The following is a 19,807-nucleotide window of genomic DNA, read 5'->3' as shown; positions in this document are numbered from 1 at the left end:
TCTCCATCCGCTTTCAGACGTCTGTATTGATCTCGTGCTCTGGGGTTATGAATGGTCGATGTGGGGACATTTAGCTCCGTCAACGCTGTTAAAAATTTTCTCCAACCCTCAGGCGTGCGGGTCTGTGGATTTTTGGACCGTTGCATCAGGTGTTTCAGTAAATCGATCATATGAGATCCCTGCACCGGTGTACCGTTTTGAACAAACTCTCCTTTAGAGGTCCACCCCTTATCATTCTCGGATAATTTTTTCATAATGTACTCGGCGTTGTTACGGTCGCGTCGGGGGAGGATTTTCAGAACTTCGATCATCGTGACATCCTTTGACCCCCCGCCAGTATTCCGAGGTTTATCCTCCGGTTTATCCATCGGTTTATCCTCTGGTTTATCCTCCGGTTTATCCTCAGAGTCATTCCATGGTTCACCCCGCAAATCCTTGTGTAAAGTCAGAGTCATCCTTTTCTCCTCCCGTTGCCCCTGCTTCAACAGGCCGAGATATCTCTGCAGCAGGGTATCGTATATTTTTATTCTTTCATGAGGATTCATTCCGGGTTCGTTTAAGACGGCTCTCATTTTAACATCTAGATCATCCTCCGCCGAGTCTCTGATGGTCGGCTCCGGGCGAGTCAGACGATTTAATTGTTGGGGGGATAGGAGAAACAATTTTTGAGCCTTTTTCATCTTCAACCTTTTCCGCTCAATCCACCGATAAGATTCCCTATAAACGGTACGACGGTGGCCAGTAAGGGTAGAAGAAAACCGCCCGACTGTTTCATCAGAGTCTGGCGTTTGCGTTTCAGTCCAGTCCTTTTATCAGCCAGCAGTCGGATGATTTTCTTTTGTTTTTTAAGCTGAGCAAATTGAGACGGTGATAAGGGCACATTACCCTTCAGAATGTTTAAAGCAATTTCACACAGCGTCTGGATAAAGTCTGGTGAGCCGTGACTCAGAATATCTCGACGTTTTTGTGGTGTGGCATGGTACAGAGCTTTTAACATGGGACCGTTCCTCTTTACACGCTTTGACATTATGTTTTTGGCACGTAGACAACGGGCCACTGGTGCGGAAGCACGCCCGACCTCACTCTGTATTGTTCTGGACAGAAAGGTGTCAGGTCGACCAATAAATAGCCATGAGCATCCAAAGTAGCATCCGCAAAACTTTCCAAGAAAAAACTTTTTTGTGCGGGGAACATTTGCTGTGCCAACACGTTAATCTGCAATCTGTCCCGCGGATTCTTAAACAGTATCATATAATTACAGTTTAAGCTAATGGTGCGTGAAAATTTTCCCTGATGAAAAACATTCTGGGTCAGCATCATAACGCTCATATTTCTATGATGTCTATACTGCGTGAAAATTTTAACCACTTCGGGGTGATTTGAGGCTTGAAAAATAACATCGTCCAAAATCACCAAATGGGTCTGATCGTCCGGAAACAAGTTTTCATCTTCAAAGGAATCAGGCAGTCCTTCAACAAATTTTATTTTTTTATTCATCTTTTTTAATTCAGCATACATGGGTTGGAAAGATGTATAAATCCACACAATGTTGTCGGGTATAGAATTCATGACGTGTTCACAATTTTCCAATACACATTTTACAAAAAAAGTCTTTCCGCAACCACTAGGTCCTACAACCAGGCATGAAAAAGGTGTATGAAATCTGGGATCAAAGTCTACTCGTTCCATTTTTTCCATTTCCTCTCTAATACCCGAAAGGTAAAGTTTTCCCGTCGGGAAAGAGACGTCTTTTGTCATACACCACTCGAAACTTTTTTTCGAAAGACGAGTTATTTAAAAGGAACCCCCTTTTATCACGAACAATTTGGTGATGAGGGGTGTAGATCGCACCTGTTTTGTCTTCCTCCAGATAGCCCTCCACCAAATCTTTAACGCTGTCAAAGTTGACCCTCTCACAACACTCGCGGGTTTGAGTGATTCCTTTGGCACGCAGCACAGTTTTTTTACCCTGCAGGGTATGGTAGGCATAACTCTTTGGACCGGCGGAGACGAATTCGTGAATGCTGTCTCCTCCCAACTCATCCGTCAAATCGCCTAGATAGGACCCCGTCTCCAGAGAAACTTCCCCCTCGTTTACCGTGTAGATTAAACTATCGGTGTCTGTGTAAAGAACTCTCTCTTGCAACCCCTCTAGGTAACCGTACATTTTCAAACGTGCGTAAGCGGTGGTAAAAGCAGCGACAAATACATTATTTGTGTTACCGGGAAGCACCACGCTGTTTTTACTGTATTGCCATTGCACCATAGCAATTTGCTCGTTGAGAAAGGAAAAATATTCAACCTGATATTTTCCTGAAAATACAAAGTCGAAAAATACTTCACTTTTTCTCACCAAGGTGGTCTGAGTTCTATTGCACCTCTCCGCAAACTTTCCCCAAAGGCTGTTTAAACAGAGTTTTGACATTTGTCTCTTGGCAGGGTTGGGTTCGATTTTTTCAGCATCCAGCTGTATTCCCTGATTTTCACGATATTCACGAATGTACTTTTCCCTGCTTTCTGCATCGACGGCTTCTTTGGGATACCCTGAAGCTTCTTGCTTACCCTTTAGGAAAGTTTGAACATAACCCGTAAAAACGGTTTCGCTCCGTTCTTCAAAGTGCCACACCTCCGTAATCTTACCGACTCTGTATCCCAACTGTAAAGCTTTGTTGAATTCGAGCGTGACCCAGACTCCCGTCAATGCCCTTCCTTCCTCATCATGTTCGCAGGGTTCCTGCTGGTTATTGTTTTCTGCGCATGTGCGGCAAAGTGTAAACACTAGTTTACCCTTGACCGTTCTGTAGGGTAGCACAGGGAAATAGAGACCTCGAGGAGGGTGAACAACGGCTCTGACCAGACCGAAATAGTTTCCAACATCGTCAAAATCCGTGTGGATGATGACAGGATGACCCAGGGGGTAAGGAAATGCGCTGTTGACGTACGGGTAGAGAGAGGTGACATCCTCATACAATACACGCTGGTTCTCACCCGCCGTGTGCCTCAAGCAAAAGGCGCTTGTCCTACCTCCATAAAGAGCGTCTCGAGGCATGAGAGGTGCGGGGTAATTGCGTGTTTTGAGAAAGTCTATTACCCTAGGGTTTGATTTTTTCATTTCATTCCACTCGTGCTCTCTGATGACGATGATGTTGACCTTGTGGTCACGCTTTAACGCTTTCATTTTTTTCTCGGTAGCCTTGTGCAACTCCTCGAACGGTGTGTTTGTCAAAGGGCATACAGCACCGGGTTCGAAACACGTCGGGCATCCGTGATAAAAACACCCCTGAAATTCCCAGACGAATGGTTTGCCACCGATTATAGCAAACCCATCCACAAAGTATGCCCCCATCTGTTTTTCGCCTTTGTTTAAAGCATGCTGAATGAAAATACCACGACGATGCGACTCCCATTCTAACCATTGGATGCTGGTGTGTGAGTATTTTTTACACAACCCTCGGTAGTTATCCGGGGAAGGTATGGCTAGAGAACGCGGCTCGAGGAAATTAGTCACAAACACCTTCATGCAGGCCGAGGCTATGGTGATACGGGAGAAGGGGTCAACACCCGTCTCGCTCGTAAACTCGGCTCTAAATTTGATGCAACCCTCACGAAGAACATTGACGTCGTTTTTACAGTAGTGTACCGCTTGTTTTTGAAAATCAAAGACCTCGCTTTTCTCATTTTGATACCACGTCTCAAACTTGGTGCGTTCAACAGGTGTCATGCGTTCTACACCGTAATTGCTGATTGCGGGGTATTTTCCGACATAATTTAAATGTTCCTCCGAACTAAATTTGTGAGGAAAATACCCCTTGGACCAGCAATCACCGAGTCCTAACGCTTTTGGCATAGCGCTAAGCGGCATGGTAAGGAAGGAAAGCGAGTCAATGTATTTTTGCAAAAAATCAGGGTCTTTAAAACAGAGAACTTTACTCCCCTGCATGATAATTAAGGGTGCTATACCCAGCCGTACCATGCCTCTCAGAATCAAGTAACCGTCAAATCCTCTCGAATTGTGGGCTATAAATGTAGATTTAAGATAACGAGGTTTCCTGAAATGATTGAGGAAAACTGTAACACAATCCAGTCCAAAAGCACACCACTCTTCTCCTTGCAGCGTCTTGGTACAGACTAGAAAGGGAATGTGAGTGTGATTGTCATCGACAAACGTCTCAAAATCATAGAATATGATATTATCATTGTGGTTTACTTCACGTGGTTGGGGTTGTATATAGCAAAGATGTCGTGTTTCAGGTGTCTCTGAGTCACTGCGAGGTAGCTCTTCTTTACATATTTGACATTTTAACTTAGGGCACGTGTGTTTAGCGATACCTGTAGCCACAGGTACATCGTAAAATAGGTTGCATTTAAGGCATTTCTTTCGCCGATCGCAGTTGCTGACGAGTTTTTCCATAACCCGGTGTTTTACCCTGTGTCTGAGGAGACATGCAGGAGAACGACACCACATGTTGCAATCCCTGCAAAGCACAGTTTTCCCCTCTATTTTTACACACCCGTTTTGTGTACAGACCAAGCAATAGCCGTCGCATTTGTGTCTGTCGGGTTTGTCGTACCCTTGGTAACAGTAGTGACAAACGTGCGGTTTTGACAAAAAACCTTTAATGTTAATGATACCGCTGTAATGATTCTGAGATAAATACAGATACAACGGATTTTCTGATTTGGGGTAATCCGTCTCGAACCGTGAGAGGGGTCGTTGGCCCTCTTCTCTGTACAGTATGACAATTTTACGACGTACCACTTTTTCAAATTCACGAATATGACTGAAAGTGACGGAAGTCTGTTCGTCTAAGCCCGCTTTTCTCTGTATTTTTTCAGCCTCCGCCACAGCCTGGCTATCTGTAAATTCAGGATGTAACAGACTTGCTAGGCTAATGGCAAAACATAGTTGATTATTCGAGTTTAATGGATTGTAAAGATAACGAGCTTTTTTTCTGCGGATTTCATGTTCCAAAAGGGTTTCGATTTTTCTTCTTACACCACCTCGAGGGTTATGTATCACCTGGACCATCACCTGTATTTCTTCATCGTTCAATATTTCAACGTTTGATTGTACCAACAGATCTAACACATCTTGAAAAGCATTCATCACAGCCCCGGCATCGTTTCGAAATGTAAATGAAGTGTGTTGATTTGCACTTTCACCGGATAACTCCAATTGAATGATATCGCCGGGTCTAGCTTCCTTAGTTACCATCTGTGTCAGCTTTTTAAGGCTCCCCAAGACTCCGCGGTAAAATGTGGCGTAATCTGTTACATCGTTGTTTTGAGGAAAAGTTAAAACGCTGGATAGTTGTATATTGTTGAATGTTTCCCTCCTCAAGACATTTACCCCATCACCCCTCTGGGTCTCATTTGAAATTGATTGGTCAGCCGTTGACGGTTGGTTCTGCATGACCCCCACCACCTCCGAAAAATCCAAACATTCCCCCGAGGGTGTCGCCCCTCCCAACACATCGTGATGCTGTGTAGAGGCTTGTGTGTTTGTGTTTGAATTTAACACATTAATATCATCTTGCAAAGACGGATCATTGTTTGGTTCCCATTCTATCTGGTTGTTTGGATCTAAATGATGATTACAAACGTCTTCATCTTCTTCAATAACTACATCTAATTCAGATGGAACTACACCCATTATATTTCTCTAAAGAAAAAAAAGAAAAAATAATTCGAATGGAACAGATATAACAAACCAGTATGTATCAAATCATGTCTGCCATCTTCATGAGAGTGCGAGCCAGTATACGATAGTACTGTTTCAGCCTTCTTCTGTTTCTATCATGTTTGTCGAGCTGGCGGGCGCATCTACGCTTCCTCCTGCGTTTGTTGCCTGTGGAAAAAAAAAAAAAAAAAAAAAAAAAAAAAAATTAATATATACCGGCTTTAACCACATGTGGCGCTGTCATCTCCACTCATGCAAGCATAGCCGGAAACAACCGCCCACCTCCGGAATCAGTCCCCGCCCATTCCCCTTAGGCGCGAAATTCATTTGAGCGAAAGACATTGGAATGAGAGGAGCTCTTTAAAGCTCCTGAGAATCTTAAAAAGCTTACAGAAAACGAGAAAAACTTACAGCGGGTGCCTGTTGGACATTCACCGTCGTTTTCGATGATTTCCCCACGGAGCAAGGATTCGATGTCTGGAGTCTTTGGCGCAATCAAGCCTTCTCTGCCTGGAATGGCCGTTGACGGACCCTCCAGCGTTAAGGGAGACCAGTGAGCAAGAGATGTAAACGGAAAATCTGTAAGTAAATATATGTATATATGTATCGTATACCGCATGTTTTTTTTCTTGTAAAAATGAGAATTATTTGACTCACCAGACTGCGATTGGGTTAAAGGGATCGCGTTGGTCTCTTCCGGCGAATCCTCTATAAAACAAAATAATGAATACACACAATATTAAATAATTCGAAGGTTTAAACACACCTCGATAATCATCTTCCAACTTTGTAAGATCGATCAAACAAAGTTCTTCGTCTTTCACTTCGTCGTCATCGGCTGTTAAAAAAAAAAAAAGGTATTACATCGTCGTACACGTGCAATGCTTTTAACGTTTAAATGCTTAAACGGAGTTAAACCATTGTCTAATAATGTGGTAAAAACGGAGGTAATGAAATGAATACAGTAAAAAAAAAAAAAAATCGGTACTTACACAAAAGGATTGGAGACTCTGTTAGGAGATCCCTTGGTGGTGGGTGAATTTCAACTCGATGTTCGACTGTTTTTAGTTCGAATAAATACTTATTATAGTAACATTAAACAGACGTGTTACAAGGAATGAAAAAAAAAAAAAAAGAAATTACCTTTCATTTTGCAAATCGCGGTTACACTGTGTTCTGCTCTAGTTCTCCATCTGTTTAAATATGTTTTCGTGAGGTATGGAAGTTGTTTCAGACGGTCGTAAACATTTAAACGGTCAAATGGGTGGCCAGTTTCTATTCATACGAAATTCTCAAGCTCCCATAAAAACTGAACCCTCCTTTGTACCCCAAACTGACCTGTTGATTCAAACGGTCATAAACATTTAAACTGTCAGATGGGAGGTCAGTAAAAACTGAACCCTCCTTTTGTCCCCCAAACTGACCTGTTGTTTCAAACGACCGTAAAGACCAGTTGCTACGTGACACTGTGTTCTGCGATAGTTTTTTCCATCTGTTTAAATATGTTTTCGTGAGGTACGGAAGTTGTTTCAGTGCGTACGAATGTGTGTGTGTGTGTGTGTGTGTGTGTGTGTGTGTGTGTGTGTGTGTGTGTGTGTGTGTGCGTGTGTGCGTGTGTGCGTGTGTGCGTGTGTGCGTGCGTGCGTGCGTGCGTGCGTGCGTGCGTGCGTGCGTGCGTGCGTGCGTGCGTGCGTGCGTGTGTGTGTGTGTGTGTGTGTGTGTGCGTGTGTGTGCGTGTGTGTGCGTGTCCACCAAAAACTTCCCAATCCACGATAGATAACGATGGAAATATCGAGAAAGGGCTTCCGTCTCTTCTTTCTTTTAGCTGAAATAAGCAGATATCCCCCATTTCGTATCTGAATACAAATCCAAAAGATCCCTCCCCTTCCAAATCCCATTTCTCACGCAAAGATTCGGTCGGCGGCATCTGAATACGATTTAGAAACACTCGACTTTTTTGCGGAGCGTCAATGTAAGTTTTATTATTTTTATAAATCGAAACAGGCGTTTCACTAATCATGACCGAATCGAACAAAGTCTTTACGCTAACGTATAAAGCTCCAAATAATGACTAAGCCTTACACTGCCCTTTTGTACCCCTCGTGTGTGTGTGTGTGTGTGTGTGTGTGTGTGTGTGTGAAGTGCGTGCGTGTCCACATCTCCACACGTAACATTCCCAGCCATCAATACATCGAAATCTGGAAGTTGTTTCAAACGATCGTAAACATTTAAACTATCAAATATATGGTCACATGCTGCTCAGATGACATTGCTTTCTTAAAAAAAACTGATCCCTCCTCTGTTCCCTGTCAGGTCTTAACTCCACCCTCTTCCTGGTTTAACCACTCCCACCGCAGGTCTTAACTCTGCCCTCTTTCTGTTTAAAACTCCACCCTCTTCCTGGTTTAACCACTCCCACCGCAGGTCTTAACTCCACCCTCTTCCGGGTAAGCCACACCCACTTGACCTTGATATTTGAACCTGACATTTGAACCTGACCTTTAACCTTGACCTTTAACCTTGACCCCTCATAAATCATTAACCTTTGAACTTGACCCCTCATAAATCATTGACCTTTGACCTTGAGGGTCATAAATCATTGTTTTATGGGGGGTCATAAATCACTTTTGACTAAAGGTAGGGACTTAACTTCTCTGTTGTGCTGTACAATAACCGGGACGGGATACAAAAACTAGGACCAACTTTTGGCTTTTTTGTTGTTGCTGAAAACTATTGTATATATATATATATATATATATATATATATATATATATATATATATATATATATATATATATATATATATATGTATTATTTGTTTCTTTCATGCAGGTATTGATAACTTCCTGCTTCACAAGATAGATGCGGATAACATATTTATCCCTTTTATTTTTTTTATTTAAATTTAAATGTAGTTTGTGCACACCTGGATGTAAGAGAGTCTCAAAGGCGCATTTTCCAAACTTTAGGTAGATTTGTCATGACAAAAGCCAATGTATTTTAACGGTGGTAAAGGGCTGGTTGTAATACGACATCATTTCTATGATGACATAACAGAACACTTTGACCTTTAAACTTTTTTCACTTTTTTGTTGCTGGTTTGGGTCAGCTGGGTCCCTGGATAGGGGGTCCAGACTGAGGCCAAGGGGGAAAAAAACCTCATAGCCATAGCATACATGAGTATGTGTGTAAGAGGGAAACATCAAAGAACACAATAGACATTAAAAGACCAGAGCTGATGCAACCAGACATTTCTACATACAGCTACAAAAGTAAAACAACAGAAAAAAAACAAACATACACACTGTGGTGGCCTCTGTGGTGTTCCATGCCATTTTCTGCTGGGATGGGGGGAGCATGGCCAGAGACAGGAGCAAACCCAACAAAGCAACCAAGAGAGCTGACTCCACCCTCGGCCGCCCACCAACTCTGGGCCAGTGTCCAGTCTGCATGGATGAGTGAGAATTCGTCTAAAGAGACCGAAGTGTCCGATACCTGCTCATCCAGCCAAGACACTGTGAAACTTGTCCGTCCGCAGCCCTGTCTCTACATCCACATCTCCTCCAGTCTCTCCAAACTGACTCTGGTGTGGCAGAGACCCAGCAGCTGGTCTCTATGGCCAAAAGGCTCTCGGGAGGCAGATCCAGAAGTTCACAAAAGTGCACCGCAGAAGTCACGAAAGTACCACCCCTTGTCACACAGCCCCAAAGGGTCCCGAACCAAATGGCAAAAAAACCCCACATGAAAACAAGAGGGAAACATCAGGAACACGAAAGGATGATACAAGAGCACATAGCTCCTACCACCAGCGGCGCCATCTAGGGAAAAAACTGTTGTGGTGATGCTGGCTTTGCAGGTGGCTGATAATATTCGATGTGTTGACACTCGATTTTTTTTCCCGTTTCGCTGAATTTTTCAGAACATTTGATGCAAATAACACGTGAGGCGTCATCCCCTGAAACAGTGAAGGAATCCAACTTGATCAACGCCATGTTTAATTTACAATCAAGTTTTACAGCACGGCAATCCATCCATCTATCCTTTTTCTACCGCTTATTCCCTTTGGGGTCACGGGGGGCGCTGGTGCCTATCTCAGCTACAACCGGACGGAAGGCGGGGTACACCCTGGACAAGTCGCCACCTCATCACAGGGCCAACACAGATAGACAGACAACATTCACACTCACATTCACACACTAGGGCCAATTTAGTGTTGCCAATCAACCTATCCCCAGGTGCATGTCTTTGGAAGTGGGAAGAAGCTGGAGTACCCGGAGGGAACCCACACATTCACGGGGAGAACATGCAAACTCCACACAGAAAGACCCCGAGCCCGGGATTGAACCCAGGATTACTCAGGACCTTCGTATTGTGAGGCAGACGCACTAACCCCTAGTACAGGTAATCACGCCTCATTGGAGCTTTTTTTTTTTATCGGTCATCAGAGCAATTTTTTTTTTTATAATGTTATTGGATTTATCCGTATGACTACATAATTCCTCCAAATCGGCCCGATAAATATTGTGCGCCCCGTTTTGTTCAAAAACAAGAAGTACCCCTGTATCCGTACTTCAGTCCTTTATTGTAGGTTGTTAATAAATACTGTTTCGATGTGAAATATTGTTTCTTTTACGTACAACTATTTAAACATGTGTTCATTCCAGTAATAGGTTAAAGTGTTTTTCATTTGACTTTTAAAAAATATGTAAGAAAAATAAAAGACCCATTCCTAATCCTAACTGTAATAGAGCAAACCAACTCATTAGGATAAAAAGTTTAGGTTACCATAAGGAGCCAGGTGTCAAAGTTTACAAGTAGAAGTGTCCTGATCTGAACTTGATATTGGAGCCTTGAGTATTGGCCGTACATAATCGTATTTTTTTATAGTGTGGAATGTTAGAAGGAATGTTTGATCAAGTGAAATTACTGAGAGGACAATGACAGGTATGCTAAACAGTAACCTAAGATTTATGCTTTGGAAATGGAGTGGTAATTTGTTTTTTGGTGACAATTGGTGGTCACAATTAATTAAATTGAGGGCATAACGCAGTAAATTGAATCATGCAAACACATTTTTTACTGGATATTTTCTCTTGGGCTTCTGCCTCATATACTTAGTATCTCTAAGTCAGGGGTCGGGAACCTTTTTGGCTGAGAGAGCCAAAAAGCCAAATATTTTAAAATGTATTTCCGTAAGAGCCATATAATATATTTTTTTAACACTGAACACAACTAAACGCGTACATTTTTAAGTAAGACCAACATTTCTAGAGTATATTAGGTCTCTTCCATCCACCCATCCATCATCTTCCGCTTATCCGAGGTCGGGTTGGAGGGGCAACAGCCTAAGCAGGGAAACCCAGACTTCCCTCTCCCCAGCCACTTCGTCTAGCTCTTCCCAGGGGATCCCGAGGCGTTCCCAGGCCAGCCGGGAGACATAGTCTTCCCAACGTGTCCTGGGTCTTCCCCGTGGCCTCCTACCGGTTGGACGTGCCCGAAACACCTCCCTAGGGAGGCGTTCGGGTGGCATCCTGACTAGATGCCCGAACCACCTCATCTGGCTCCTCTCCATGTGGAGGAGCAGCGGCTTTACTTTGAGTCCCTCCCGGATGGCAGAGCTTCTCACCCTATCTCTAAGGGAGAGCCCTGCCACACGGCGGAGGAAACTCATTTTGGCCGCTTGTACCCGTGCTCTTATCCTTTCGGTCATGACCCAAAGCTCTTGACCATAGGTGAGGATGGGAACGTAGATCGACCGGTAAATTGAGAGCTTTGCCTTCCGGCTCAGCTCCTTCTTCACCACAACGGATCGGTACAACGTCCGCATTACTGAAGACGCCGCACCGATCCGCCTGTCGATCTCACGATCCACTCTTCCCTCACTCGTGAACAAGACTCCTAGGTACTTGAACTCCTCCACTTGGGGTAGGGTCTCCTCCCCAACCCGGAGATGGCATTCCACCCTTTTCCGGGCGAGAACCATGGACTCGGACTTGGAGGTGCTGATTCTCATTCCGGTCGCTTCACACTCGGCTGCGAACCGATCCAGCGAGAGCTGAAGATCCCGGTCAGATGAAGCCATCAGGACCACATCATCTGCAAAAAGCAGAGACCTAATCCTGCGGGTACCAAACCGGAACCCCTCAACGCCTTGACTGCGCCTAGAAATTCTGTCCATAAAAGTTATGAACAGAATCGGTGACAAAGGACAGCCTTGGCGGAGTCCAACCCTCACTGGAAATGTGTTCGACTAACTGCCGGCAATGCGGACCAAGCTCTGGCACTGATCGTACAGGGAACGGACCGCCACAATAAGACAGTCCGATACCCCATACTCTCTGAGCACTCCCCACAGGACTTCCCGAGGTTCACGGTCGAATGCCTTCTCCAAGTCCACAAAGCACATGTAGACTGGTTGGGCAAACTCCCATGCACCCTCAAGAACCCTGCCGAGAGTATAGAGCTGGTCCACAATTCCACGACCAGGACGAAAACCACACTGTTCCTCCTGAATCCGAGGTTCGACTATCCGACGTAGCCTCCTCTCCAGTACACCTGAATAAACCTTACCGGGAAGGCTGAGGAGTGTGATCCCACGATAGTTGGAACACACCCTCCGGTCCCCCTTCTTAAAGAGAGGAACCACCACCCCGGTCTGCCAATCCAGAGGTACCGCCCCCGATGTCCACGCGATTCTGCAAAGTCTTGTCAACCAAGACAGCCCCACAGCATCCAGAGCCTTTAGGAACTCCGGGCGGATCTCGTCCACCCCTGGGGCCTTGCCACCGAGGAGCTTTTTAACAACCTCAACGACCTCAGCCCCAGAAATAGGAGAGTCCACCACAGACTCCCCAGGCACTGCTTCCTCATCGGAATACGTGTTGGTGGGATTGAGGAGGTCTTCAAAGTATTCCTTCCACCTATCCACAACATCCGCAGTTGAGGTCAGCAGAACACCATCCGCACCATACACGGTGTTGATAGTGCACTGCTTCCCCTTCCTGAGGCGGCGGACGGTGGTCCAGAATCCCTTCGAAGCCGTCCGGAAGTCGTTTTCCATAGCTTCCCCGAACTCCTCCCATATCCGAGTTTTTGCCTCCACGACCGCTGAAGCTGCACACCGCTTGGCCTGTCGGTACCTGTCCACTGCCTCCGGAGTCCTATGAGCCAAAAGGACCCGATAGGACTCCTTCTTCAGCTTGACGGCATCCCTCACCGCTGGTGTCCACCAAGGGGTTTTAGGATTGCCGCCCCGACAGGCACCAACTACCTTGCGGCCACAGCTCCGATCCGCCGCCTCGACAATAGAGGTGCGGAACATGGTCCACTCGGACTCAATGTCCAGCACCTCCCTCGTGACATGTTCAAAGTTCTTCCGGAGGTGGGAATTGAAACTTTGTCTGACAGGAGACTCTGCCAGACGTTCCCAGCAGACCCTCACAATGCGTTTGGGCCTCCCAGGTCTGTCCGGCATCCTCCCCCACCATCGCAGCCAACTCACCAGCAGGTGGTGATCGGTAGGAAGCTCCGCCCCTCTCTTCACCCGAGTGTCCAAAACATGAGGCCGCAAATCCGATGACACAACTACAAAGTCGATCATGGAACTGCGGCCTAGGGTGTCCTGGTGCCAAGTGCACATATGGACACCCTTATGTTTGAACATGGTGCTTGTTATGGACAAACTGTGACGAGCACAAAAGTCCAATAACAAAACACCACTCGGGTTCAGATCCGGGCGGCCATTCTTCCCAATCACGCCTCTCCAGGTTTCACTGTCGTTGCCAACGTGAGCGTTGAAGTCTCCCAGTAGGACAAGGGAATCACCCGGGGGAGCACTTTCCAGTACTCCCTCGAGTGTTCCCAAAAAGGGTGGGTACTCTGAACTGCTGTTTGGTGCATAAGCACAAGCAACAGTCAGGAACCGTCCCCCCACCCGAAGGCGGAGGGAGGCTACCCTTTCGTCCACTGGGTTGAACTCCAACCTACAGGCTTTGAGCCGGGGGGAAACAAGAATTGCCACCCCAGCCCGTCGCCTCTCACTGCCGGCAACGCCAGAGTGGAAGAGGGTCCAATCCCTCTCGAGAGAAGTGGTAACAGAGCCCTTGCTGTGCGTCGAAGTGAGTCCGACTATATCCAGCCGGAATTTCTCGACTTCGCGCACTAGCTCAGGCTCTTTCCCCCCCAGTGACGTGACGTTCCATGTCCCAAGAGCTAGCTTCTGTAGCCGAGGATCGGACCGCCAAGTGCCCTGCCTTCGGCTGTCGCCCAGCTCACATTGCACCCGACCTCTATGGCCCCTGCTATGGGTGGTGAGCCCATTGGAGGGGTGACCCACGTTGCCTCTTCGGGCTGTGCCCGGCCGGGCCCCATGGGAACAGGCCCAGCCACCAGGCGCTCGCCATCGTGCCCCACCTCCGGGCCTGGCTCCAGAGGGGGGCCCCGGTGACCCGCGTCCGGGCAAGGGAAATCTGGGTCCATGATTTTTCTTCTTCATAAAGGTCTTCGAGCTGCTCTTTGTCTGATCCCTCACCTAGAACCTGTTTGCCTTGGGAGACCCTACCAGGGGGCTTTATGCCCCCGGACAACATAGCTCCTAGGATCATTGGGACACGCAAACTCCTCTACCACGATACGGTTGCCGCTCAGGTCTCTTATTCTTTGTAATAACATTGTTATTCTGAAGCTAACTCTGGATGGGGCGTGGCCCGCGGGCCTGCAGAGAACTGGGGTGTGCCAGGACCGGCCTCAAAATCAGCGAGAGCTGCGTAGATGGCCCACCTGAGCCTTGTTATCTAATCACCTGTCGCTCTGTTATAAGCAGCAGCCAGGAAGAGAGACGGGGTTGGGGCTGGAGCCAGAGCGCGAGCGAGAACGAAAGAGAAAAATACAATTGCTGGAAAGCAACTGAGAGACTTATTGAAAAATAAAACAATATTGTAACCCTGAAACGGGCTCTCATGTCGGTGCTTGGTGGTCTGAAGAACCCCCAGGAGGACAAGCCCCACACTAACCAATAATAAATAAATAACTTCTTAACGCAACTTCTTGAACATGTGCGGTAGTAAACGGATGGATGGACTAAAAATGCATGAGAATGTTTTATGTTTTGAACATTATTTTTAACACTTATTACAAGTGGAATTATTCATTACTTATCATGTTAAGCAATGTCAGCTCAGATTTATCCGAGAGCCAGATGCAGTCATCAAAAGAGCCACATCTGGCTCGCGAGCCATAGGTTCCCTACCCCTAATATGCAATATGTAATATGCAACTACAGCAGAATATTATTGCTTATTGTGGGGATGCGAAACCGATGGGCCGACAGCAGGGTAGCACAAACTGTGGTCCTCCTCAAGATGGCGGCCAGGACGCGGAGTATGCAATGGAACGGAGAGGAGGGGCGTGCCTGGAGAGACGCTGCAGCAATCAGAGCCAGGTGCGTAAAACACACACCGGCTCTCAATCAGCGCATCTCCTCCTGCTGTATAAAAGGGGAGAAGGAGGAACAATCGGGTCGGAAGTATGAGAACCAGCAAAAAGACCTGAAGAGCGAGAACGATCGAGAGCGAGCCGAAGACAGAGACGAAGACGCGGCAGACTGAAGTCGAGGAGGAGCGAGCAGGAAGTGGCTGAAAAGCGATCTGACCGAAAAGACGCAAGTTTTATTGAAAAATAAACAAGAGTCAAACCTGCTGAGCGATGTCCTTCATCTATGGTCCATGCAACCCGCACGATGGCGGCAGGAAGCCGTCCACACTTATATTCATAAATGTCATGTTTTGGACTGCAACATTGTTCAAATAAAGACACTTATTACGTATGTCTAGCTTGCGTGCTTTTGTGCGCTTAATTATTGTGTTACTGCTCTGGGCTTCACGGTGGCAGAGGGGTTAGTGCGTCTGCCTCACAATACGAAGGTCCTGAGTAGTCCTGGGTTCAATCCTGGGCTCGGGATCTTTCTGTGTGGAGTTTGCATGTCCTCCCCGTGACTGCGTGGGTTCGCTCCGGGTACTCCGGCATCCTCCCACTTCCAAAGACATGCACCTGGGGATAGGTTGATTGGCAACACTAAATTGGCCCTAGTGTGTGAATGTGAGTGTGAATGTTGTCTGTCTATCTGTGTTGGCCCTGCAATGAGGGGGCGACTTGTCCGTGGTGTACACCGCCTTCCACCAGATTGGATGCTCTGTAGCTACTAACTCCTATTAGCTAATGGCCTACCGTGTACGGCTTCTGTAAATGACTTTAATAAAATAGAAGGAAAAAACAACCTTGTTTGCTCATTGGAGGGCATTTAGGCCCCTTCTACACTAAGGTTATCCAGGGTAAATCTCACCTAACTTTCTCTTTGTCCACACACACAATGGTCGTTTAAGACCCCCTCCCCCTAATACGCATAGTGGAAAATGCGCACATCATAGTAACCTCCAGTGTTGCTTTGTGTGCTACTTCTTAAATGTAACTTATTTGAACAATATCCAGTGTTGTGGAATTTCAATTAACTGGAATCCAGTGTGCTGTGGCACCCTATTGTAGTGAATCACACCTGAGCCATCATAAATTAATCAAATCTTTATTTGACACAATAGTACACAATGTGATAAAGAACATTTTAATCAATCTCGGGATCTCGATATCTGGTCAGGACACTCCTCACTTTTTGTCTTCACCTTCATTATCCATTTGTTTTTCGTGACTTAATATACTCTGGACTTAGACCTTGAGTCCGCGACATACATGGTAGTCTTCCCTGGACGGCCAGGTAATACAAAACACACGCTACCATTTTTATCACATCCACGAGAGCCCGCATTCTCGTTGACTCTCCTTCGACAAACGGACAAAGTTTTTTGTTAAGTAGAATCACAGCTGACCTCGACAATTTATTCTTGCCGTCTAAAAAGTGTTGTATCCGAAATAGCTGCAATCGCTTTCTTGAAAGGTATTCATGTGTGATTTCCACAAGTGTCTGTTCATACGGAAGGAGAAACACGGGCATGTCTGGATGACTCGCCTTCATATTTCCAGTGGTTACCTTCGAGTTACGAAACCGCTTTATTATGAAGCTGGCTGTGGCCTGTTCTTTCTGACGTCACTTCCTGTGTGGGGTGCGGTCTTTTTGGTGTCACTTCCTCTCCGAACTCAGTTTGTAAACGATCAATGAGTCCATACAAAGCTGAGAGCCGGAGATTCAAGAAAAACACGACGCACTTACCCGTGTAAACAATTGAGGGGGACCTCAAACGATAGTTTAGTGTGGCTGAAATGGGGCTCAGGCTAAATAATTATTCGTTTAAGGCATGGGTGTCAAACTTTGGCCCGCGGGCCAAATCTGGCTCGGCGTGTAATTTAATTTGGCCCTTGAGGCAATATCAATTTAGCATCAGAGCTGGCCCGCCGGTGTTATACAGCGTTGGTGCCGCTGTAACACCGCATTCGCCGCTAATACTTGCCAACCCTCCTAATTTTCCCGGTAGACTCCCGAAGTTCAGTGCCCCTCCCGAAAATCTCCCGGGGCAACCATTCTCCCGAATTTCTACCGATTTCCACCTGGACAACTATATTGGGGTCGTGCATTTAAGGCACTGCCTTTAGCGTTCTCTACAACCTGTGGTCACGTCCGCTTTTCCTCCATACTAACAGCGTGTCACATAATATTTGTGGCTTTTACACACACACACACACACACACACACATGCTCAAGTGAATGCAAAGCATACTTGGTCAACAGCCATACAGGTCACTCTGAGGGTGGCCGTATAAACAACTTTAGCACTGTTACAAATATGTGCCACACTGTGAACCCACACTAAACAAGAATGACAAACACATTTCGGGTGAACTTCCGCTCCGTAACACAACAGAATAAATACCCAGAACCCCCTGCAGCACTAACTCTTCCGGGAAACTTCCAGCAAACTTTATTCATACATTTTCTCTTGTTACTTCAAGGCTTGAATGTTTGGTTCATTCATTATTGTTATTTTATTTTCAAATGTATTATTAGCCTGTGGAAAAAAATTGATATTTACCTCAGAAGATTGCAAATAGAAAAAAAAGGAATACCATTTTTATTAAAATTGTATTTGATACGCCATAGATATTTTTTTAATTATTGTTATTATTATTTGAAACTGGATCTTGCATGTCACTAAAGTTATATAAGCCTTGCTTGTTCAATATTTAATGCAAAACTTGTATGGGTCCCTATTAAAAGGTTACTTTGTTCAACCTTGGCCCGCGGCTTTGTTCCGTTTAAAATTTTCGCCCACTCTGTGTTTGAGTTTGACACCCCTGGTTTAAGGGGTTATCCGGCCTAGTGTAGACATAGCCTTAGATGTTAGGTGGATGTCCAGCCTTGTACAAATGAAGACTTTAGATGATTTAGATTTTTACTGATATTGTATCAATATTGGATGGGGACACCCCTTGCAACAAGTAAGTTTGTACAACATTGTTGTATTGAAAGTAGGTGTAAGAAGGACATCAACTAACTAAGACATGCACTTAAGATCATGTCCCAAAATATGTAGAGAATCCGGCCTTTGAAGAATATGTCTGTCCAATTCTGAAATGAACCAATCCGTAGGATATGGAGTTTTTACTGTTGAGTGTGTTTTAGTGCTGTCTTTTCAAACTTGTGTTGAAGGGATAGGTTGATCGGCAACACTAAATTGGCCCTATTGTGTGAATGTTGTCTGTCTATCTGTGCTGGCCCTGCGATGAGGTGGTGACTTGTCCAGGGTGTACGCGGCCTTCCGCCTAATTGTAGCTGAGATAGGCACCAGCGCCCCACTCGACCCCAAAGGAAATAAGCGGTAGAAAATAGATGGATGGATGGATGAGGCAGAACCAAATCAGTGTTCATATTCAACATTTTGTACGAGTCCCTGCATCCTGAGAGCACTTGTATTTACAACTAAAACTATGTAGTTGCACGGAATGGTTAAGTTTGCAGTGATTCGGTCCTCAAGTCCCCTACTCAGTGGCATAGTGGTTAGAGTGTCCACCCTGAGATCGGTAGGTTGTGAGTTCAAACCCCGGCCGAGTCATACCAAAGACTATAAGAAAATGGGACCCATCGCCTCCCTGCTTAACACTTAGCATCAAGGGTTGGAATTGGGGGTGAAATCACCATAAATGATTCCCGGGTGCGGCACCACTGCTGCCCACTGCTCCCTTCACCTCCGAGGGGTGATCAAGGGAATGGGTCAAATGCAGAGGACACACCTAGTGTGTGTGTGTGACAATCATTGGTACTTTAACTTTTAACTTTAAGTCAATTAGATCAAACATTTCCAAAAACAGCAGAACAATCTTCCATCTCCAAATTGGTACATGAAACACATACCTCTTGTACACAAAGTATCCTAGAGATCGTTCTTACATAAACAGAGGTCTAATATACTTGCTACACTACAGTTGCGATGATATTCCACAGTCAGCATTCAATGGGTTCACACAGCTGTTTGAGCTGTTTCAGGTCGAAGCAGTGATAAATCTGGGAAAAAGCTAGCCTCGGTAATGGACTCCAGAAGGAGTCCGTGAGTTAAACACTGATGAGCAATGGAAACTGCGGTCAGCATGTGAGCAGTTTGAACTGTCTAACAGGCGTGGGCAATATGGGAGGAAGGAAACAGCCAAATGTTCCGAGGCCCGGCCACGGGCCTATTTTTGGAGTGAGATGCTGGAGGGAGAAAAGAGGAGGGGGCATGCAGGCCCAGCTGTGCAGGAGTTGGAACATTGCATGTGGCTGCTGAAAGAAGACGCACAAAGTCAGCAGAACGAGAAGTCTGCAGAGACGCTATACTTGCACAGAGGCACCGTCGACTTAGAAACTTTAATGTCGGGTGTGCCTTTTTTGTTTTTGTGTATATAAAGAGTAAGGGGTCTTCATAATATAGCCACCATTGCGTAACCCCCTGGAGATGTGGTTAGAAATAGCTTGTTCACCGGATCTTTTCTTCCCTGTGTGTCTGTTGTAGTGCATGAAGAACCCAGCAGGCTATTTAACTTCATCGGATGCTTTTATTGTTTGGACAAACTTGAAATGTGTGATTAATATACACTATATTGCTAAGAGTATTTGGCCACCCATCCAAATGATGAAAATCAGGTGCCCT

General features: G+C 45.8%; 1 protein-coding gene across 3 annotated transcripts; it reads right to left on the bottom strand.

Annotated features, from left to right (window-relative positions):
• Positions 1-1,470: 1,470 nt before the first annotated feature.
• Positions 1,471-7,285, bottom strand: LOC133549954 (uncharacterized). 3 transcript variants are annotated; one of them, XM_061895891.1, is made up of 6 exons: positions 6,824-7,285; positions 6,673-6,738; positions 6,447-6,518; positions 6,338-6,388; positions 6,092-6,259; positions 1,471-5,848 (listed from the first exon to the last, which is right to left on the bottom strand). In XM_061895891.1, exons 1-6 carry the CDS (start codon positions 6,828-6,830, stop codon positions 5,721-5,723), a joined length of 492 nt encoding a protein of 163 aa, XP_061751875.1. In that variant the 5' UTR covers positions 6,831-7,285; the 3' UTR covers positions 1,471-5,720. The 3 variants fall into 3 exon arrangements, with proteins under 3 accessions (XP_061751875.1, XP_061751873.1, XP_061751874.1); XM_061895889.1 differs by having other exon boundaries at positions 6,824-7,276; XM_061895890.1 differs by having other exon boundaries at positions 6,092-6,212; positions 6,673-7,277.
• Between the last annotated feature and the right edge of the window lie 12,522 nt (positions 7,286-19,807).

Source organism: Nerophis ophidion, linkage group LG03 (genome assembly GCF_033978795.1).
Source record: "Nerophis ophidion isolate RoL-2023_Sa linkage group LG03, RoL_Noph_v1.0, whole genome shotgun sequence".
NCBI classification, from domain to species: Eukaryota; Metazoa; Chordata; class Actinopteri; order Syngnathiformes; family Syngnathidae; genus Nerophis; species Nerophis ophidion.
The sequence above is the reverse complement of the archived record's forward strand: the minus strand, read 5'-3'. Positions and strand labels throughout refer to the sequence as shown.